The 23,388-nt window shown below is 49.2% G+C and overlaps 1 protein-coding gene across 13 annotated transcripts in view; it reads left to right on the top strand.

The window, feature by feature from the left end:
* TIAM2 (TIAM Rac1 associated GEF 2) overlaps positions 1–23,388 on the top strand; it is a 216,281-nt gene that overhangs the window by 175,769 nt on the left and 17,124 nt on the right. For all 13 annotated transcript variants that reach the window (XM_074368102.1, XM_074368106.1, XM_074368100.1 and 10 more), the window contains 3 exons: positions 19,714–19,890; positions 22,378–22,446; positions 22,994–23,119. In XM_074368102.1, coding sequence (XP_074224203.1) covers positions 19,714–19,890; positions 22,378–22,446; positions 22,994–23,119 — 372 coding nt within the window. The remainder of the gene's footprint in view (positions 1–19,713; positions 19,891–22,377; positions 22,447–22,993; positions 23,120–23,388) is intronic.

The raw sequence follows: 23,388 nt of genomic DNA, 5'->3' as shown, positions 1-23,388 counted from the left end.
CATCTGTATCCCAGGCCGCCAGGCTTTGGCTCTGCATGCCCGGGGCAAGGTACCCAACCTTTCTAAGCCCCTCTGTCCTCGCCTGTGAGTGAACATAACAGCGTCAGGCCTGGGTTGTGGAGAGGATGACGGGTGACCAGAAGGACAAATATGACACATTAGTAGGTGAATTTCCCCCTTCCCGACGTGTCTCATACATTTGCCTGGTTTTGAGTTGCTTTCCCACTTTGCTCACCGAATGCATGACTTAACCCGGGAGCTGCCTCCCCAGCCATCTTGAAGTTAGTGTCAGGGGTCCAGTCCTGCTGAGCTGTGCCGAGAGAGAGAGAAGAACGGGAAACCAGGGGCCTTGGCCGTTGAGTCCTCTTAGCTCTCTGTCGTCTGCGTGGAGACAGAGCCCCTCTTTTAGCTCAGTTTTCTTAGGTCGAGTGATGTGAATTGATGACCTTGTCCAGAGGGTTGTTCAGATGACTAAGTAAGACAGTGTGTGTTAGATCCGTGTTTATCCTCAGCAGGAGTGGGCTGTGCACCTGAGATGTTCAGGATGTCTTGCAGGCTTTTCGCCTTTTGGAAGAGAGGCGTCACTTCAAGGCAGAGAGTGGAGCCAAGGACGCAGGCTGAAAAGGGTCAAAGTTGAGCCGAGTTTCCCGGCAGCTCTCACAGGCACCCTTCTGCGTTTCTAATGCTGGACTTCCTTTCAGCAGGGACTTGGTGGCCAGTCGGGGGACTTGTTTGAAGCAACTGTGATCAGTTTTCGTTGGTGTCTGAAAGGACACTTGATCCCTTTGCAGCTAGTTGGATTTTTTTTTAATTTCCCATTTTCCTGGCGTCAGTGTATTAGCCCCTTGCTCTTCTTGGTCTGTCCTGGAGCTGATGGATCTTGTCCTGGATCTTAGTCTGTCCTGGATCATTAGGGTGGATGCATCGGGGAGATGCCAACTCTTTGCTGGGTGTGGAAGGAAGCAAGGGCTATTGCTACAGCATTAAGCCCACAGGAACCCTGTCCTCTTTGTTGCCAAGGATGGCAGACACGCTCTGTCCCGCAGGGTTGGAGAAGTCACCCACAGTGTCCCACGAGACGAAGGAAGGAAGAACAAAAGAAACCCAGATCTCAACGCTGGGTGTGGGGAGGGCCAGCGGGGAGCTTGAGGTGTGGGGTGGCGTGGAGCCCTCCGGTATGAGCACACTGTGCAGGTGGCTGGCAGCAGTTTGGGACAGAGAGCGTGGCCAGTGGAGGAGGGGACTGATGAGAAGGCAGTGGGAAGAAATCTTGCTGGGGACCCTCCCTCTCCACCCGTCATTGTGGCTGTGGGCTGGGGTCCTGAAGGGGATGGTGTTAGGCCGGGTGTGTCCCTGGACAGAGCGCATTGGCCAGTGGAAGGGGACTTTTGCTGCTGGCTGAGCTGTGGGCCAACTGGGACCAGAGACCCAGAAACTGCCCCCAGCTGGGTGATGCCTGGCTGTCTGAGCCTCTGCCGGGGAGGCCTTTAAAGCTCTGACCCCGGATTGCTTGTCCCGGGAGCCCGGGATGGGGCACAGGGACCACAAGATGCTGCAAGCTGGCCGCAGGTGTGGCACGAGGCCGCAGCCCTGTGTTAACGTGGGATGTGCACGTGTGTGGACAGCGGAGCGTGTGGAGCCTGACGACACAGGTCACAGCTTGGGGAGGTCTGGCTGGCTGCACCTCGCTCCCCCGACCCACCTGTGAGGTGGGGACCCCACCACTGAGCCACAGTGGAGCTGGACGGACCAGGGGGCTCCCTCAGTCCCTCCCCCGGGCACTCAGCTCCCTGGGTGACGGTGACTTTCTTGAAAACACACTGGTTTCCCCTCTGGCTTCTTCCTTTGCTCCTTCCTCTTTTGTCCTCCGGCCTTTGCTTCCTGCTTCCTCTGGCCCTGCTTTCTCCCTCTCCTCCAGCTTTTCCCTTTGCATCCTGTTTCTCTGGGAAAAAGGAAAAGTTGCCACAGCGAGGCAGCCGCAGAGCCACCAAACGAAGAGGAGCGAGAAGGAGCCTGAGGGGCGGTGCGGGCTGCGGCCTGAGTCGCCCGTGGGTGGGCTGAGTGCGGGGCCTGCCAGCGACACGCTGGCGCTGCAGTTCACTTGCCAGGGAAGCTGCCCAAGTGCTGAAGGGAAAATTACACCCCTTCTCACACCGCGGGGCGATGACTCACGGGAGGGTAACTTGGAGACCCTGGAGCTGAGGCCACGTGGGGCGGATCCCGACAGTCAGGGCCACTGCAGGGCCGTGCCTGGCCTGAACCTGGTGACCGACTGGCCACACTGACGTCTGGTGCAGCCCTGTCCTTCCTTTTCCTCCCCTTTGGGACAGCAGGGGCCGAGATTTTGCTCCCATCCTCTCTGAGATGAGACTGAAGGAGGGATGTGTTGGGCCTTTCCAAGGCAGACAAGAGAGCAGCCAGCCAGCCACCTGCCCCTTGAGGGTGGACAGGGCCCCGCAGCCTGCTCCTTTGGTCCTGGTGCACCTGGATGAGTCAAGGAGAGGGTGGACGGCAGGTGTTCTTGTTGGGTGAGGAGGGGGCCACGCGCTTGTGGATCTGCTCGTGGGGGAGATGCTGTGGCGCCCTCCATCCCTCATCCACGTCCTCTGTGGCGTTCAGGCCTCTTTCTCCATCTTTATTTTCTTTCTAGGCTTCCTGGATTGGACATAGAGAGCTCTGGAGACCTCAGGATCATTTCATGTTTTGGAGCAGAAGAAAGCAGGGGTCTGAATTTCTCAGGCCAAACCCTCACCTCAGTGAACCTGGCCACTCCCCGTTTCTCAGGGGAAGCCTCCTGGGCAAGGGTGGGCTCAGAGGAAGAACATGTGGGATTTTGCCCTAAGTCTTACACTGAAGCCCCTTTGTCCTTGGATAAGTCACCACATGTCTGCGTCTGTGCAGCTGAGGGCTGGGTCTGTCTGTCTTGGTGGCCCATCCTGGCTCTGAGCGTCTGTACTCCCTGACTTCTCTCATGGTCTTTCTGCCCAGACACGTGATCCAAAGCAGTCTTTGCTTGACATAACCTTTTCTCCTGATGAAGATGGAGAGCTGCTTAAAAATAAATTTTAGAAGCACCAGTTACAATTAATGTTGGGTGTTTATTGTCTATCACACAGTTGCTGAAGTTACTTAAGGTGATGGTAAGGAAAGGTGAGGAGGGTTAGATTCTCCACTCCCATGTCTGCTCTAGGGTTTCATTCTCTTGCCTTGTTTAGGAGATTATTTAGAGCAGACCATTTGAGAATCTGATGAAACTCTGGACCCTCAGAAAATTGCTCAGATACATATGTAAAAAGTCATCTGCAGTTTCAGGGAGCTCACTTATCTTACGATCTGTATCTGTGGATCTTCCCCCTCAGGAATCTGGGAACTCTAGGCTCATAATTCTGACTTTGAATAAACATCTGAATCGTCTGGCTTTTGTCTTGACTTAATATTGTAGATGTTACAGCATCAATGCTCAAGTCCCCACAGTAAGGAAAGCACCATGTTTGTGTAGTCAAGTGGCATTTGAACTTTGCTTCTATCTTCAAGTCTAATTGGCTGAGTGGAGTGGCTGTGAATGCTTTATCCTTTTAATCTGCTGAGAGTTGGAGGAATGCCAGATTGATAACAACCCCTCCCTAGATGGCAAAACACTGCTGGTTTGAGACCAGAGAAGCAGATCTTGATGGCGGAGGGTAGACATTGCCAGATTGTAGAACACTGACCACAACATCACATGCTGGTGTCTTAGCATTTCAAGAGGTTTTATTTTCTGTAATTCGTGGAAAAAAGTGATTTTGTGGGGTGGGGGGGTGAATATGAATTTCAGTTTTGATCCCAAGCCAAAATTGTATAGAACGCATTTTCATAGAATAAACAGCTATGTGATGGACCAGGAAGGGACAGTTTACATGCTCAATTTGGGGGTGATTGGCACCTGCTGTATGTCTCTTCTGAGAGCGTCACCTGGCCACTCCCGCAGCAGCAGGTGAGCTAGATCTTGGCCGCTGCTCACCTTTCCCCTCTCTTTTGAAGGAGTAACAGCCACAGTCATGATCTAATTTTGGGCACTGTTTGGGCACCAGGAAACTTTATCCACCTTATCTTTAACATTTGCCAAGAAAGGGGATGGGTGTAGCATCACACTGCATGTTCCTTCACTAAAACCACCTTCACAAAGGCGCTCCCAGCCATCGCCGTTGTGGAGAGAGAGCCCTGAGCTGGTCCTTTAATGTTCTGTGTCCGCAGAGATGGTAGTCAAGTGAGCTCTGATGGTGCCCCACCAGTGAAGGTGTATTTGAGTGCTTTCTTATGCCTTTCCTTACTCGCAGTGGATTTTCACCTTTTGATAATGTCCCAGCCCCGGGGTTTAGCTGCTTTCACTTAAAAAAAAAAGTTTTGAGAAATTGTTCCGAGGCATTTTGCAATTTCCCCACTGCTCTCCTCTTGAGTTCTGTGCCGGCCGCCTCGGGGCTGGGCGGGGGATGGAGGGGAGGCAGGGACAAACTCCGCCTGGGGTACCTCCCAAGAGCAGGTTTCTAGTGTTTGCGCTGTTTCCAATCCCAGCTTCTAACTGCCTCGAGGAAAGGCTGAGTTACTCATTTTGTCAGTCAGTCTCCTGCTGTTCTTGACAACCACATGAAGAACAGGGCCGCCAAAAATGTCTTTGTCATTAATGGGGGAGACGGGAGAAAATCAAAGGTATGTTTTCACAGGTGCCCCCAGTTCTTTCCGTCTTTTCTCCTTTTCCTCCTCTTGCTTGTCACCGCCTCCTTCTCCCTTATTTCGTTTGTTCACTTTCCAGCGCATCCTTCGTCCTCTGTGATTTCCCGTCCTTCGCCTTCTCTCAGTCTTTACTGCCACCTCAGTTCTCTTGTGTTTTCGGAAAACATGTCAGATGAGGAAGCTCTTGGCTGTGCAATTGCTTAGGACGCAAGGCCTGGCGTTCACACAGGCTGGGGGCTTCACCCTCACTGCTTAGAAACCACAGGTGCTGTGTAACTTGAGGAGTCCTGCCGCCTTCTTGCCTCTCTAGCTGCTTTGAGCTGGCTTTGGACATTTCTAGAATCCGTTACCTTCATGGTTCATTCAGTCACAAGGGCAAGGACAGTCTGATGAGAAGCCTGGCCAGGCCGCCTGGGCGTGGGGACTCCAGGCATCGGGACGGGGCCGGGGGTGCCCCGCTTTCCTCTGGGTTGCCCTGCGAAGCCTTGAATGCCGTGGTTTCCTGGATGAAAAGGTCAATTATCAAACCAGTCATCTCCGGTGAGATTTCAAAACAATTTTCTACATCTGAGGCTTTAAAAAAATGTTTCAAATTGACCTTGTGTGACAGTCACAGTGTCTCTGATGCCTTTTTGTTTTGCTCGACTTCTGCCTCTCCGTGCGCCCCTTTACTGGGTTCTCACCCCAGGGAAGCATGGCTTTGGTTACTTTGTATTTAGTGGTTTGTATTTTCTAGAAGTTCGATCACAGTTGCCAAACTACTTACTGAACGTGGTCGCTGTCTGAGTTTAAATGTTACTTCTTCATTTCTGTTACCTGGTCCGGGTTAGATTTTAGAGAGTGGGTGGTGGTAAGTTATCTCAGATAAACATGTCCGAGGCAGGCTCTGTTCCCGAGATCGTTGTTTTGAGGCCCCATCGGTAAGCAGTCCCCAGGAATGTAGCAGCCTGGACGGTCACATCGCTGAAACCGAGCGGAAACATTTAACTGGAACTGCAGTGAGGGGCACCCAGGCTGGACCCGTGCTCGCTTAGGGCAGATAGCGCTTGGCAGTGCTTGTACTCAAAGTTGTCAGGATTTTAACAGATAATTCCATTTTTCACATTTTTATGATTTTTTTTTCTCCCCAAAGGCACAATTTTTTTGGAAACTAAATTCCCAGGGTTAATTTCAGTGGAATGTCAGAATTGAAAATCCAGGCCTTTTTAAGCATGAAGGGGATGTGATGGGTTTCAGATAAATCAGAGCACCTGGAGTCCCTCTCCCTAAACCCATACCCATCTTCAGAGGTGACTGTGGGACCCTGGGATCCATGAAACCTTGTGGAACAGCAACCATTGGAAGTCTGTGTGACTGTTAAGCTGTCAGAAAGGTGCCAACCTCCAGAGGGGCTGAGGAGGAGGGTGGGCTGCCTCCTCCTGCAGCCGCGGTGGGGGCCACACCTGCTGGTCAGTCTAGGTAGCCGTCTGTGTTTCCTGTGCATCTGTGACAGCTCTGCTTCTAAGTGGCAGCAAGAGATTGTACGTGGTAAAGTGTAAATGCTCAGGAAAGCTCTTTAAGAATTCATAATTTGCATCAAACTTAGGCAGGGAGATGGCTCCCTTCATTGCCCCAAATCAGAGCACGTGCCCCGTCCATCTGTCCCAGGTGGCTTGGTTTCTTCACTTGGTTTCTTCTGGAGAATGTTGCAGGGCAGAGGCAAGCATGCTGCCTGTTTTGTGCCTCCTTCTTTGGTGGCTGAGCATTGCTGTCACCTTGGGTTGACTTTGACTGTCCCCAAGGCCAAAGCTACACCAGACAGCACATCGGCAGGTCACACTGGGAGACCAGGGCTATGTAAGGAAGAGGATCCTCTGGAAGGGTTTCATCCCCTGCTGTACTAATTTGAAAGCGAAAGTAGATGTTTATCTCTTAACGTGCTCTTGCTGGGACCTGCAGGAGGAGGACCTGAGCACTGGGGCCTCCTTCCCTCACTGGTGAGTGGGCTTTCGGAAAAGCGCCTCACCCTCTGAGTCTTTATATCCTTATTCATTAAAAAGAGTGGGATTCTATTCCCGCGGCAGTTTCCTGTAGGTGAAATGGCTTTGCTCACTGCCCTTAGCGACTGGCACTTGGCCCTTAGCGTGCGCTATGACTCTTACCTACAGCATCTCATTTAAACCCACTTTCTCCTTGGCAGCCCTAATGCATACACACCACTAGCCCCTTTTAAGTGTGAGAGAGCAGAGATGGGAGAAGTTAACCGGTAGTCTAGCCAGTGGCGAGACAGGGTTCACACCCAACTCTGTCGGATTTTAAAGCCCATTCTTTCCATTACGCCTGTCTGACCAGTAAGGAGAAAGTGATCCTGAGTATAGACCAGAGGGAAAAACCAAGCGAACAACCGTGCATTTGAACCCCAGAGGTGGGGAATACGTGCCTATTTACCCTTGGAATCGACTTAAAGGCACAACAACTCTAAATTGTGGGTGTGGCGTTAGAAATCTGGACACAACTTTTTGGTTTTTTAGCTTAATTTACAAACGTGGTTAAGCAGTGTAAATCTGTTGTTGTTTTTGTTTTGGCCTTTAAAGAATCCATTTCATAGGGCTGAAATGAAATCTGTTGCAGAAAAGTTTGCAAGGCCCACCAAGCGTTGGTATCTGGTATTTGCATCTGACTAGCAATTAGTTTGATAATCTGGAGTGTGGCTTTGTACTAGGTGCAGGTCGTATGTGAATATTTTTACCTCCAACTTGTTTTTTTGATAGATAAAATTCATGTTTTAAAATCTGCCACTATATAATAACCTTAAAATTAGCATACTACATTACAAAAAGTAAATACTTGCCTTTAAAAAAACTGTTTAAAACTATGTAAGTACAGTGACACTAGAAAATACCACTTACAGCTGAACAGAGACGCTCTTCTCTCCCAGGGCTGGCTAGATGGCTTCTCCGCGGGTCTTTGGTGTCCCAGGGGCTGAGAGTTCCCACCCCGGGAGCTGTCTGCATACAGCAGAGGGTTCTGGTCATGCTGAATCTGGTTTTTGCCAGGAATGCCTAGGGAACATTTCTCCACTGACTTTCCTAATCTGAATGTGCCTTTTAATGTTGGAGTTTCCACCGGAGCTCCCTCCTTGTAGAATTTACATAGACCTAGAATACTAAAAAACAAAAACAAAAAGCAAATCCATCCCCAGGGGTTAAAGATGTCTTTGTAAGTAAAGTTTCATCTACTCGCTTGCTTCTGCTTAATTTTTTGCTGCTTTTTCTGCTCTCTTTGGTGTTGGGAGAAATATTGCAGGAAAAGACAATGCCCTTCAAGTAAAAGTAGTGTTAAGTGTCCCAGTGGTATCTCTTGTGGATTTCTACAGAAATATTTCCAAAGATAAACTTCATATGTGGCAGCAGTATGTCAGTGATGTTGACATCTCACCAAAAGGACCACCTGGGACACTGGTAGGGTCACATGAATTAAGAGCAGTGAAGGGCTGGGAACAGGAGGACGGTTTTAGTCCGTGTTGCTGTAAAGCCTCCCGCCACGCCCACTTCCTTATGGGTAAGAGGAGTCTGTGAAGGAATGGAGGCCCCAGGCTTACGTTCCACGAGAAGGTAGGCCAGGCCAGGTCAGCTAGTTAGAGCCAGCGGAGATGTAACACTGTGGCAATCTGGAAGCCGATCTGAGATGCCCAAGGGACATCATCAGGGAACTGGAGTAAGGGCACCTGGGTTGTCGTTTTCTGAGCGTCTTAGAGCTGCTCCCAGGGCTGAGTGCATGGTCTGCAGCTATGAACCAGGTGTGGCCCTACTTTTTGTTTTTCTAGGTAGGACAACCAGGAACCCATGTGAGTTACCACTAGAAAGAAAACAGACTTCTTAAGGAAGCAGAGAAAAGAGAGAGGACTCAGGTCAGGGACAGTCTGGGCTTAGCTAGCTGGGCAGAGCTGTCCTCAGCAGAGCTGGACACAGCGTGTCCTGTTGAACATCAGTGTGCAGGATTCCCTTCCAGGATTCAACTGCATCGTCCTCCATCTTCTGTTCGTAGTATGGACTCTACCTGCCCAGAAAATTGGTGGCTGATAAGGATTTATCAAAGCTCCAGTCTGTCCAGAATTTGATTACAATTGGTGGTGTTAGTGACATATTTTCTCTTCCAATACAGTGATGAAGATAGAAAAGAAAAATCTCAGTTCTGTCAAGTCCTGGAATATGTGACACTTAAAGACTTTTGCTGCAGAAACTGCTCAATAATATATTATCAGTTGCCAAGAATCAAGTCAGAGATGTAACTCTAGAATAGAAATGTGCTTGGAAAAATTGTTAGTAAACAAAACCAACTAGAACAATAAAGTAAAATGGAAATATTAACTACTGAAGGGAGAGTTATTGTAAATACGCCAGTTTAAACTAATTTGCGTGACTATCAGCACAAAGTAGGCTGTGAAAGACAACTGAAGGAAAAGAATTAAGAAGACGCTTAGACCTGAGGTAAATACCTCTGGTGTGGAGGTGGGTGAGGGTAGCATTTATAGATCAGAAAAGTCATAGTCAAGTGTATGTTTTCCCAAAAAGTGAGTTGAAAGATACTGGTTTAGAGACTTTTTAAACTAGATAAACATATTTAGAATGAATGTTAATGGCATAAGGTAATTACAGAAAGAAATTAAATGTAGGTCTTAATGGCCCCAGTCACAGGAAGAGCAAACTGAATTATCTTATCCATCAAAAAGCAACACAAAATAAAGCAAAAAACTGTTAAAGGGGATTTGACTCATTTTCAGAGCCCTGGCTCTGAGCCAGGTCAGCACGCAGGTGTTGTTGTGTTTGATTTTTGACGCGGTTGAAAGTGTTTTACATAAAACGGCTTACATCTTACGGGAATTAAGATACCACTTGTAGTCTCTAGAATACTGACATAGAAAAGTCATTTTAAAAATACACTTTAATTTATTCACTGAAAAGTTCAGAATAAAGTTTTATAGATTATTTCAGGTTTTAATTCAGACAGTTTCAAAAGATGAATCTCTTCTGATTGGGTCCACCTCTCTGTATTGGGGATTGGTGTATTTTTCCTGTAAAGGGCCAGGGAATAAATATTTTAGGCTCTGGCAACCACTTACCTCTGCATTTCAGTGTGGAAGCCGCCCTGGACCATAGGCAGATGGATGAGCAGGGCTGAGTTCTAATAAAACTTTATCCACAGTAACTGCGGGCAGGCTGGGTTTGGCCAAAAGCTGTACTTTGCTGACCCCTGCTCTGATGATCTGCCCTTAGCTCATCTGTTTGTTACAGACTGAGGTCATTAAAATCTCTTCTGTACCGTTTTTACACTCAGAAGTCAAGAGGAAATTCTGGCCCACACACATCTTCCTTGATGAGCAGATTTCATTATGTATCAGAAGTAAGCCCTATCTCTCTTTTTGGGTGAAAAGTGGGGAAGAGGAAACGCAGTGCTTGGCAAAGGATCTGTTGGAGAGGACGAACCAGTTTTGTGCAAATTACGTAAGAGTGATACTGAAACACTCAGTATTTTACGTGAACGGAGTGCCGGTTGTGGGGAAGCGCTGCCCCAGCCCTTGAAACATCCTTGGCGGAGAGAGCATATCTTACTCATTCCCGAATTTGGATCCAACTCCAGTTAAATAAAGAAACTGAGCAGAAGGCAGGCAGCAGGCCATTCTGCTGCTCCCTCCCCAAGGAGGTGACTCTGGTCTGGGAGCCACGTGACCACACGTGGTGCCTCCCCACCGCCAGGCACGGCCTGCCTTCTTGGGGGTGTGCCGCCTGAGGACAGGGCACATACTGCTCGGTACACACAGGTGCCACGCAGATGCGCTCTGCCTTCTCTAAGGCTGCCCTCTCTCAGGTCTTTGAAGGTGAAGTTCGTCTCCTTCTCTGCCCACCTGTTAAAGCTGCAGCCCACCCCACTAGCCCTCCATATGCCTCCTCCTGGTTTTGGGTTTCCCCAGAGCCCTATATAACAGGATGGGGCCAGTACTGAAGTTCAGCGAAGTTCAGCTGCTTGCCTCTCAAAAGACCAATACTCAAGAGGCAAGTGTTGGTGGAAAAGAAAAAGTTGCTTTATTCAGGAGGCTGGCAACCTGGGAAGATCAATGTCTTGAAACCATCTCCAAGTTGCTGGTTGGGAGACAAAGGTTTTAAAGGCAGAGGAGGGGGCTGCCAGGTGCGTGAGCCTCTCCTGCACAGTTCAGATTGGTTGGCATCAAGGTGAAGTTTCGAGCATCACCAGTCTTCTGGTCTCAGCCGGGCTGGGGTCTCCATGCTTGTGGTCAGCAGTTTTTATCTGGTGGGGGTCTGTTTCCTGTAAAAACAACTTGGGAGGGTGTGTACCTTCCAGGAAATTGGGAGTTTGGTGATTTTGCTCAGTGACTGGCTTAGAGTCTAAATTGTTGCCAGCTTCCCGGCTCGTGTCCTTGAGGCTGGTGTTGGGAATTAAGCAAACAAGATTAGGTCTTTCCTAGCCAGTTTGTCGTTGTCTGAAATAGGCATGATTTGGGTTGGCAGCAATGTTTTGTGCTGCTCAGAATGGGGCAGCTTATGCTCCGGGTTCACATGCAGCTCTTCCTGTTACTGTGGGTTCCACTTTGTGTCCGTGTTCTTGTCTCCTCTTTCTGCCTTTTGTCTGACTCCACGTTACACTCTTGTGTGAAGGTCAAGGGTTTCATCTTTTGTGTTCAACCATCGTCTCCAGTGCCTAGAACAGAGCCTGGCTTCGAGGGGCTCAATAAAAAAATTTCTAAATAAGTGGGATTCGATTTTTCTGGACTTTCTTTCAGGGAACTCAGGGAAATTTATCCTTCTACACTTGTAAGAATAATAGAACTTTGAAAATTAAGTTCTGTGCATATTACAACTTTTGTGGAGCCTTGGCCTTTACTGATCCCTTGCACTGTGCTAAGTTTTGTTTGTTTGTTTGTTTGTTTGTTTGTTTACATGTTTTACCTCATTGAGCCCTCTCAATAGCCTATACAATAGGATCCCTACTTTACAGGTGAGCAAACTGGGTCAGGGAGGAGTTAGTCAAGGCTGGTGATGACCACGGCTCGGGTAACTCCAGAGTCCATGTGCTTAAATCTCCTGTCTTGGAAAACTAGCTCTCAGAAAGCTTCTCCAAAGCCTGCGCTGAGGTCCGTGGTGTGAGTTTCACGGTCACGTGGGGGTGTGGCGGGGGCGGAGCTCAGGTGATGGGCTGCATCGCCGAGGGTAGGGCACCCTCTGCCTTCTCTGATGCCATCACAGCTACCCACCTGCCACCTCTGTAAGGTGTGTACTTAAGAGGCAGCAGGGGTGGCCTCGAGGCCCCTTCAGGACCCCTGCATACAACTCCAAGTGGGACTCCTCTTCCAGCCCTGCTCCCCAGAGAGCAAGGCCCCCCCTCTGTCTCCTGCCACACTTCCCGGCCCCACCTGACCTGGCCATGGGTCATGGCTGGACTGGCCATCAGTTCCTGGCACAGTCTTTGCTGCCCCAGCCCCAGACTTTGCTGAGTTTAGGTAACTTTGTTTCCCCTCAAGGCTGTCATGTTTCCGTGTTGGCTTTGCATGACCTTGTTCCCGCCAGAGACGGTCTCTCTGCTCTGTTCCCGCGGGACCCATGCTGCTTTGGACACTGATCACACTTTGACGACTTGCTCCCAGCCTGTCTTCCCAGCTAAACTCTGGGTACTGTGAGTGGGGACCTGTGTCTATCTCGTTCATCACCGTGTCCTCATAGAAACAGATGGCCTCTGCTTCAAATCATTTTTTTAAAGTGATAGGAAGAGATTCCATTAAAAGTTTAAAAAAATTAAATGACTATAAAAAAGGAGAAAATTTAGATAAGCCAGAAGATTAAAATTAAGATAACTTGAAATGCAGTGTTAACCACACTTATGAAATATATATTCCATTAAAAAAATCTATGCGTGTATGTTTATATATATAACTTCAGCAAATGCAGGCCTTTTTTCCCTTTCCAAAAATCATACTGTTTTTTTGGTCAACAGACGCCGATCTCATCCATCATCGGTAGTTGCTGCATATATTTCTTTGCATTTTTGTGCCATTACCTTTCAGTGTAAAATAAGGACTCTCATCTGACATAAGCTTACATTTAATTTTATTAATGTCTACATTCCCATCTGCCTTTGGAAATAGCACTATCTCATCCAGAAAATGGAGATTCTGAGCAACTCCTCATCCTTTTTGTACCATTTTGAGAAATACAAAAATCTTAAGCTATTTCTCTAGAGTTTTCCATCCAGGGGCTGTATCACTATAAAATGAATGGTGATCCCCAAACATGAAAATAAACATCTTGGATCTGTTTTTAAATCCCACTTCACCCTGCCAAGGTGCTGAATGCGACCCTCTCCCTCCTCCTCTGCTGAGACCCCCGGGACAGGCTGGACCTGGGGCTGCCTGCTCTCCCTGCCAGCTGCTTCTGAGCATGCACCAGAGGGCAGCCCTGGAACTCTGACCTAGCAGAGATGGGCTGGCACAGAGGGTCTGTGGTTATTAGACCCGTACGTGGGGATCCACCTCACCTGGGATCAAGCCCCTTCCCATCCCTGGGGAAGCCGATCACCCTCAGTGCTCCTCCTGGATTCCCTCTGCTCACAATACTGGGGGTCATATCAGATCTTCTATGAGTTAGAGACTTTGTTGAAGTGCAGAGTGATTTGAGATAAGGTCCTTTGTACAGGTTTTAGATTTTTTCTTTTAAACCAAAGGGAGCGTTTCTGACTTAACGAATTTGCTGGGGGTGACAGCTGACACCATAGCTGCACCCGGAGATGATTTACTAGTGCGACTCCTCGTGGCTCCAGACAGTGGACCGGGAGGTCCAGGTCAGCACGCTCCATGGACCCCACACTTCCCAGGGCTGGGCTGTCCTGGAGGACAACTGGACATTTGCCTGGAGCCTATAGCTTATTTTTAATTTTTTTCCAACATTATTTTTAGGAACAATAGAAGTGGTAGAAACCTGATTCTTCTACTTAGTATTCTGGGATGATGAAACTGTGCGGACGTTACCCACACCTGGACTCGGTCCATGTCAGGGGCTCAGCACAGAGCTGGGCTGCATGGTGGGGGGAGAGGAGGACGTCAGGGGCAGCTGGGGAGCTGCCCGATGGGTCACGCATCATGACATGACCAGTTAACCAAGCAGTGTGAGTGTGTCTTCCCCTTTAGGTCTGTGTCTTGGCCGAGTCCGTTACTGATCCCCCCAAGTTAACCTCCTTTTCCTCTAAAGCAGGGAGCCAGGAGGAGAGTACCCTGCAAATGCTCTCATTTATCTTGAAGTATTTCCCTGTGAACTCTTACCCCAAATTATACAGCACTTTTAAAGCTTGCTTTCTTAGGCTAGAAGGGTTTTTGGAGTCCAGGACGTACCACAAGATGCCTTTGCCATAAGAGTTTGTGGTACCCGAGCCCCTTAATGAGGACAGGTTTGCAAACTGAGCCTGGAAAGATGGGGCGAGGCGGGGTGCTAAGCTGCTGCCAAGGCACAGGGTTCCCAATGGGCACCGGTATTTCATGGGGAGCTATGACATCTCAGTCATCGTCCTGGAGTAGTTCTGGATCATGTGAAGTAATTATCCCATCGGGCTTTTTTTTAGATTCTAAAACCCACAGGGAAATTGAAAAGCCTCAGACAGTGATGTCTCCAAATCAGTGCAAAGCAGACATCAGAGTGGCTGCACTCGGGGGAGCAGAGCTTACTAATCTGAGCCAGGAGGAGCGGCGTGGCGCTTTCCTGATAAGGAGTATGGCGCCGAATCAAGGTTAAAGGGGTCGCCTACGGGACTCAGTGTTTGTTTGAGGAAGGAGCTCTGCCCCTGCCTTCCTCCAAAGGGAATCTGGGGCAAGGCGCTCGGTCACCCTGAGCAGTTTCACTGCTGCCCCCAAGAAGTGAGGCTCCAGGAAATTAGACACATGGCAGCCCTAGTACAGGAAGGCAGGTGTCCTTATCCACACATTTAAGTCAACCAAAACAAAGATAACTCTGTTTTAGGTGTCCCCCCTCCCGTTTTATCAAGGTATGGTTGAAAGTTAAACATTGTGTATGTTTAAGGTGTACAACGTGATGATCTGATACACATACACATTGTGAAATGATCACCATGAGCGAGTTAACACACCCATCGCCTCACATAGTTACTTTTCTGTTTGTTTTTGGTGAGAACACGTAAGAACCACTCAGTTCAGAGGTCCTGAATGAGATGCTCCTGGTCTCTGGATTAGATAAAATCATTTTCAAGCAGGGATCAGCCTTAGTGTAGCCTTAAAAACTCAAAAAAAAGATTTTGGGGGGGTCAGTATCACAACTTTTTCATACAACGTGGTTTTAGGGAAAACTATTTTCATTAACATTTTAAAATAAGTTCATTTTAAAGTTTTTTTTTAAATTTTTAAAGGAGGTGCTGGGGATAGAACCCAGGACCTTGTGCATGCTAAGTAGGCGCTCTACCACTGAGCCATTACCCCACCCCCATTAAATGAATTTATAAGGAAAATAACTGTCTTGTGCTCTTATAAATGGTGAGGCCCATGATAAACCCATGGTTCTTAGCATTGATCACTACGAACTGGGAAATACCAGTCTGAGGTACACATTTTAGGTTCCAGTGTTTTTTGCTCTGTGCAAGCACACATCAGTCTACTGAATCCGCACACACACCCAGCCCTGCCTTGTGAGCATCTGCCTATTGCTTTAAAAGCAGCATTCCTGGGGACAGACTTGGGGCCGGGACCAGCCTAACAGAAGTCACAGTTGTGCACAGATGTGTGGGGGCTGCAGGGGTGGGCAGCTGCATCCGTGGCACACCCGGCACGTGTCTGGAGTCTTCTGGGACCAGGGGCGCCCTGGCTGTGTGGCCGGCACTGTGCTGACTGCTGGAGAGGAGGCAGGTCCCGCCCCTCAGCTGTCGTCTCAGCAGGTCGCATAGTAAGGACTGAATGCCCACCAGTTCCATGCGCAGATTTCCTTGTGTCTGTGCTGCATAAAGCAGGCTCTCAACAAATGCAAGTTCCCTTTCCTCCGTGACCCGAATAGCAATTTGAAGGGTTACTTCACGGCGTAGGTAAGGCTACTTCTGTTGCATCAGTAAGGAAGTTGAAGACACAGTAATGAGTCCTGCCCAGCGTGCAGGGAGGACTGGGAACAGAGCCAGGGCTCAACCTCAGGTCCTCTCAGTCTTGTCTATGCTTTTTGTCTCCATCAGCGCATGTCCGTGTGAAAAGACCCCAGCTGAATAGGTGCTATTCCTAGAAATTGCACATCAGGTGCACCCAGATCCCACCTTTAACAATTCCATGGTTATAACCGTCAGGGAGGATGGAGGAACTAACATATGGGTAGTTCTGTTCTAAAGAGGCTAAAAATCGAAAAACACAGTTACAATTACTCTTCTCCTTGTGGGGGCCCTGCCTCCTTCCGATCCCAGGTGACCCCCACAACCTTCCCTCGACCACAGCGCAACTGTTAAGAGTGAGCCAGGTGATTGGTAACATTTGAGCACTTCCTTGTGGTACCTTCAAAAGTACATGTGCTCTGAAAATCTCAGCTAACAGTCACATTTCCGAGTTAACCTTACCAGAAGTGTTCTTCAGATGAATTCTGATTTTCTCAAATGGCAAGAGACTTTATTTTTAAAATCTCGTTATTTTAACACTGCATTGTTAGGTGTGATTTTTGACATCCCAGCAAGGCAAAGCTGCGATCTCACCAGCTGCCGTCTTACTTATGGTGCATTTTGTCAGATCTTATTTTATGCAGTGTATGTGAGCTATTATTGTGGGTTCCACAGCCCTGGAAGATGTTGTTTTTCAGGATTGCAAAACTGTATTGTCTGCGCTTGGGGCGCACATACCAGTGTAGAGAGCCCAGGTGAGTGAGTTTGGGAGGCTCAGGATTGCTGTCTCGCGTGGTTTAGCTGTTAGTGGAGCCAGACCCAGGGCACTGGGGTCACGGGTGTGATTCTGTCTCCTTCCTCTTGCCTCGTGAACATGGTCCACGCACCTGTTACGTGGCCATCCTTCAGTGCAGGCCCTGGAGACAGTGTGATCCTCCAGGAAAACACAAGCAGATTGCTTGCTCTGCTGATGGGTAGACCAGTAGTCCTCACCTGAGTCCTACATCATCACTTGAGAATTTTTTAAGAAATACTCATCTCTGGGGCCCCAAAGATTCTGATTCAGTTGGTCCAGCCAAGGGTGTTTTTTTTTTTTTTTAAAGCTCCCCCAAAAGCAAATGTTCAACCAGGGCTGAAGTCCACTGGAAAGAAGGAGGAGGAAGAGAGAATGGGGTGGCTTGGTTAGATTCCCTTGTGCTCCTTTATAGGGCTCACGCCCTGGAGGAGAAGGAGAGCCGCCCTTTGGCTGCGCTGTTCTGTTTGGCTTTTGCTGTATGTCTTTAAGCTTTGAGAGCATGACTGAACAGTTCGGAGTTCCTTCAATAATGAATTACGAGATTTGGTTGTTCAAACACGACATGAGATGTTTTGATGGATCAAGTTGCATTCCGACTGACACCTTAAGATCCAAGTCTGTTTTCTTGTTCTTTGAGCGTTTGCCCTGAGTAAACGTCTTTTGAGGGACATCACCAGGAGTCTGCCTGTGTTACAGTTCAGGGCAGAAACACGGGGGTGGTGTGTGTCTCCAAGGGGGATCGCTAGCGCTCACACACACTTTTAACTGCTTTAGAAGGAAATGACTTAATATGTGTCTGTGTGTCTAGTTGGAGGCTTAGTATCTGTTACATGGTTGTGTTAACTTTTGCACCAAGATTAATGGCAAAATACAAGAGCAGCAATTATACCGAAGAGGCCAGCCGTCCGGGAGTTCTCATCGCCGGCGTCTGTGGGTGCCACTTTCGCCCCCGCCCTGAGTTGGGCTCTTTATGTTACTGGACTCATTTTTCCGCTGCGCCTTCGGCTCCTTCTGTTTCTCCCTTGGAACATGCTTCTTCCAGGACCGCTTACGATCCTCTCTTCCCTGAAGCCTTCCAGACAACCCATTCCAATGTGACACCCCCGTTCGCTTCACGTGTGTCAGATTTTTGGTTTGTTCTACACAAGCTTTTGTTGCTTTCTGCTCTGCCGTAGGCTGTGCTTTGGCGTTTCTTACCTCGGCAAGTCTTGCCTCCTTGTGCTGGAGCTGGCTTCTCTTTCTTTGAGGATGGAGGAGGTCCTCCGTTGGTGCCCACTGAGCTGAACTGAACGTCTAGCCAGGAGATCACTGCTGAGTGTTAATGCTGATCGTCTGTTTCCATCATGTGAAGACACTGTGTTGAGGAGGGAGGGTGTAGAACAGGGAAGGAGAGAAGGGAGGGCAGGGGTCCTGTTTTTACTCTGAGGCACTTCGGTGTGTCAGGTGGCAGCTTTTATAATAAGTGTGCCTCGGGCCCCTGAGGTGTTGACCAACATGCTTGCGTGAGTTGTTAGTGTTACAAAATATCCAAGCAAAGAAAATGAATTAAGTGAGGATTAAGAGGTGCTTCGGACGGGTTCAGCTTTTGACCCTAGACAGAGTGATAGCGATCGGGCGTGAAGACGTTTAGCTGAAGAAAGGAGAGTTTTCATTGAGAGAAAGTTGCCAGAGATGGATGGACACTGGTCATTTGTACTGGGACTCGGCTGTCCGTGCAGCAGAGGAGACCTGAGCACTAAGCTGGGCCCTGGGAGGCAATGACAGAGAAGGTGTGTCCCCTGCACCTGGCAGGCTTGGGGACTGGTAGGTGGTAAGATGGGCTGGAACTTGTGTTGGGGAGGAGTGGGAAGAAAGAGAAAGAAAAAGATACTTTGCAGGTAATCTGATACTCGCCAGGCATGGTGGAGGCCTCTGGGAGGAGACGTGTTCGAGACTTTGCATCACCAGCCCCAGGCAGGGGGGTACGAGTGGGTGCTCCCTGAGAAGGCTTTTCCATGCTGCGCTCATATCCCAGCAGGAGCTTTCACAGAAGGCTTCCGTCCCCACAGACACCCCTGCTCCTCCTTGTCTCTTAATCTGTGTGGTTCTGTTCCCGCCCCCCCGAGGGAGAACCCACTTCCCCTGACACGTCCTGCGTCTGGCCCATGTCCACTTACTGCTAAGAACAAATTACTATAAATGAAATAGATGAACCACAAGGTCCTACTGGAGAGCACAGGGGACTCTATTCAATAGCTTGTAATAACCTATAGTGAGACAAATATATATATTTGTCTCACTTTGCTGTACACCAGAAACTAACACAATGCTGTAAATCAACGATACTTCAATTAATTAAAAAGAAAAAGTAAAAAAGATACGTACGTAAGAAAAAGAACCCGCTCAAGGCTCCCCCCTGCGCGGAAGTTCCCTTGGAGCCTCCCCAGGCTTTGCTGTGTCACTTGTTCCCTGTCTGTGCCCCCCGCTGGGCTCTGCACCCCTTCAGGGTGGGGACCCTGTCTTTCCTACACATCTCGACCTCTACTCCCATTCCCAGCTCAAACTTATCCACTTGTAACTCTGCTCCTTGGTCCGAGATGACAGCTCCAGGGCTGGATTTGAGGGCGGAACTCCCAGCCCCTCGTGGCCGAGCCACCCTAGAGCATCCTAGAACCTAGAAATGGCCCTCGCTGCTGCATCATTGCCGAGTCTCCCAGGGCCGGTTAGTGTGGGTGACTGAGCTGTTAGGCCAACCAGTGAGGGGACAGAGAGGACCCAGTGAGTCTGTCCCTCACCGTGCTCTCAGAGAGCCACAGCCTTGACGTTAGCGCAGCCTCCACTGGCTGGCAGAGGGCTAGCGCTGTGCCTGACTCTCTCGTCTAAAGGAGCGTCTGTCAGACCGCTCCTGTGAAAGTGAGAAAGCTTCAGGTGAATGTCTGAACGAGTGTGAGTTCGTGTCTTCACTGCTGGAGTCTTGAATGGTAGCCAGCGCGGCTTGAGATGAAAGAAACGGCCATCTGAGAGCACGCCGGGCGGAGCCGGAGTCCCTGCGTCCCTGGTGGGCGGTGGGTAGTGGTGGAAAACGTCCTGTGCCTCTTGTTTCCTCCCAGAGCGCTGAGGAGATCGCGGTGCTGTGTGGTTTTAACGACACCCAGACCAACGGCATGGATGGACCAAGGGAGAGTCAGGACCCGCCCCCGAGGCCGCTGGCTCGCCACCTCTCCGATGCCGATCGCCTCCGAAAAGTCATCCAGGAGCTCGTGGACACGGAGAAGTCCTATGTGAAGGTAACGTGGCTGCTCCGCACCGCTTCCGGCTCTCCTCCTGTATTGGCCAGCTGTTCGCTGGCGGGCGTCTCCGGGTCGTATCTGCCTGGGACCCTGGCGCTCACGAGGGAGATGCTGGGGAGGGCGAGAGGGTGGAAGAGCTGAGAGGACTTGGGAAGATTTGTTTCTCGGTTCATTCTGTTCCCAAGGTGGCTTTCACTATGGAGACAGATGTTCTAGTTTGTCATCTGCAGCCTGTGGGAAGGGAGCCTGTGCTGGTTTCATAAAAGGGGGTTGGAGATCAGTTTAGGGAATGAGGACCTAGGGAACAGCTTGTTCGCCAGCAGGTGCTGGGATGGGCCCCAGAGCGCAGGACGTCACCATCCAGGCCAGAGCCCTGCCATCGAGTTGCCGGTCACCACACGGGGTAGTTCTTGGTACCCAGAGAGTTCACTTATTTATCTCAGAGGCCTCTGTTAGTAGTCTGAGAAACATTTTATAAAAGGTGCAGGTGCCTGGGAAGACAGAGCTCTTTGGCTTTAAGTGTTTGAGGATGTTTTTTAAAACTATTTTAAACTCACTTCATTGGCCAGTTGCTGGAAGCTGCCTGGCACAGCGTGGTGGGCTGAGAATCCAGGCCTGGCTTCGCCTCCACCTGCCGGTGTGGACTTGGGCAGTCTCGTCCCCTCTAAGTCCCTCTTCTGGGGTCTGAGACAAGTGTGTACCTGCTCCAGCTCTAGCGTGCCAAATCCGTGAATTAAGCCTTGGTGTGTATATACATGCAAGCATGCGCACGCACACGCACACACAGACACACACACACACACAGACACACACACACACAGCTATCACCTTCTTCCTCCACAGATGTATCTGAGCTTCCTTTTTAATTAACATCACTGTCATTTTAATCTAGACTTTGCCTGAAGCCTCACTCACAGGCAGCCAGGAGAACTACCCGAAGCCCCTTGGTTTGGTCCCACGGGGAAGAAAGGGGCTCTCAAGAGGGCAGTTCCGTTTCATTTCCCATCTCGTCTTGTCCTGTGTCTAATGTGGGGAGAGGAAGTGAACATGGAGGACTCAGACTCGATGTCGGAATCGTCCCGGGAGCCTCCGTGACCTTCACCGGCAGCCCTGTGCGCTGGGCTGCTCGAGGCTTCAGAGCCCTCCGACAACGTGCCGAGGGCCCGGCGCTCACCCGCGGGCTCGGGGGCACGGCTGGGAGCAGGGCCCACGACCCTTTTCATTACCGTTGCTGCTGCTGTTACGTTTTACTGTGAGCACACTCCGACCGGGAGGGTCACCGCATTGTGATGCTGGTCGGGGCCTGAGGTGGATGCTGCGGGCGACGTAGGTATAAAGGATCTCTCCCTGCTCTCTGCCAGCAACCTGTCCTTGCTTCCTGTGCCCCCCGTGTCGCAGCCCTGGCCCCGCGGCTCAGCGCGTGTCCGAGCTCCCAGGCAGCAGCGGCCGGCACCGTAGCCCACCGCCACCTCTAACAAGGTCACCACCACTTGGTACCTGTTGTGATTCATACACACACACACATCAGTATTCTTTTTAAATTTCTTTTTGGTGCTGACTTTTAACATGGACTTTTACTTGTTCTTGAACCTAACCTGGATCTCTGCCCGTGACTTAGAATTTTCACCATGCACGTCTCCCTGATATGATTCAGGAAAGAGGCTCCTGGCTTTACGAAGCTCCCCAGAGCTAGGTTTCTCCCTTGTAAAATGAGGGAGAAGTGGTACTTCAGGTCTTTTAGGACTCAAAATTCTTCAGAATAAATGAAACAAGAAAAAAATCTTTTCTATCACTGAATTATATCCTGATCTTGGCTTCAAATTACTTCTTAAAAAAACACTTTGTCTAAACTTTATCTAAAGAGTTTTATAAATATGGTCAGTCCCCACTATTCTGTACTGTTGGAGGCCAGTTTACTTGGAGACTCAAAAATGGCCCAGGTTGGAATCATTATGACCACTAACCTTTGGAAAAATTTTTCTTGCCTTTGAATGTGGGAGTTTGAAATCTGCTAGTGCGTTGGCCCCAAAGTTGAAGAGCTCCCCAGATCTAGTCCTGTCCCTCTGAGCTCAGCTGTCCACATTGGAGCTGTCACCATGTCCCTGGTGCAGAAGGGGAAGCCAGGTCACCCAGCAGAAGTGGTCACACCTGGTCAGGAGGTCAGGACGCACCTCCTCTGCCGGGAGACCAGTGCTCCTGCTTCAGAAGCTGAGAGCAATCCTGGTTCTGCCAGTAAGATACTTAAATCAGCAAAGTAGGTGATCAAGCTGTAAAGAAAAATGTGAAATCCAGCTGCCTAATGTATTTTGCTATTAACCTCTTTGAATTCGGTGAACAATCACCACCACTTTGGGGTAGGGAAGTTCAACAAGAAGCAAGCATCATTGTTCCTGATGGGAGGCTGGAGCTGCGGTCAGCGTTGCTGGAACATCTCGGGCATTTTGGAGACTAATGGGTTAAAGATTGTCTTCCTTTGTCTTTCAGGATCTGAGCTGCCTCTTTGACTTATACTTGGAGCCACTTCAAAGCGAGACCTTTCTTACCCAAGATGAGGTAAATGATCACCCTCCCTCCTCCACTGACCCATGGGTTAGTTTCTGTTTGCCCTTTAGTGAACTCCCTAGATTTTATCTGCTGATCCCAAAAGAACATTCAGCACTGAAGGATCTTGAGAGAATCCCGAGTGTGGCCTCCTCCAAAGCCGTTTATTTACGTGGCCTCTGTCCCATGAAGCCCAGTGGCAGGAGTTACAAGCACAGGAGGACAGTTGTGCCCTTTTTATGGTAGACAGTGTGACCAAAATTACTTTTTCATACATGACTTAATATTAAGTCACAGTAATTAGTTCTTTTCTCCTGACTTCCATTTTTCCCCCAGTTTGAATTCATCCACCTAAAACCCTGTTTTAGAATTACAGGAACTGGAGCTGTAAATCTCACTGTGTGTAATCTATATCCCATGATAAATATGCCGTCTTCTTTAAGAGATTTACTTCTGTCTCCTTCCTGATGAATGACTTGTGACTTATTTGTCATTTGAGTGAGTGGTATCTGGATCTTCATTGCCAACACCCTCTTTTAAAATCCTGATTTTCACACAGATGGAATCACTTTTTGGAAGTTTGCCAGAGATGCTTGAATTTCAAAAGGTGTTTCTGGAGACCCTGGAGGATGGGATTTCAGCATCGTCTGACTTTAACATACTTGAAACCCCCTCGCAGTTTAGAGTAAGTATTTTAGACTTAGGTTTAAAGCAGAAATGAGCGGGTACAGTGCAAAGTTCTCCCTTGAAAAAGAATGTTTTCCCTCGACCATTGAAAAGATAAGTTCAGTGGTTTTTTTTTTTTTTAATTGAAGTATAGCTGGTTTGCGATGTTGTGTTAATTTCTGGTGTACGGCAAGTTTTGTGCTTTCATTGCACGTTTTCCTGTGGCAGCTGGTGAAAGAAGGCTCCATTTTCCCCCTAGAGTAGATGTCTTCTGGGAATCAGATGTCT

The sequence above is a fragment of the Camelus bactrianus genome, chromosome 8 (genome assembly GCF_048773025.1).
Source record: "Camelus bactrianus isolate YW-2024 breed Bactrian camel chromosome 8, ASM4877302v1, whole genome shotgun sequence".
NCBI classification, from domain to species: domain Eukaryota; kingdom Metazoa; phylum Chordata; class Mammalia; order Artiodactyla; family Camelidae; genus Camelus; species Camelus bactrianus.
The sequence above is the reverse complement of the archived record's forward strand: the minus strand, read 5'-3'. Positions and strand labels throughout refer to the sequence as shown.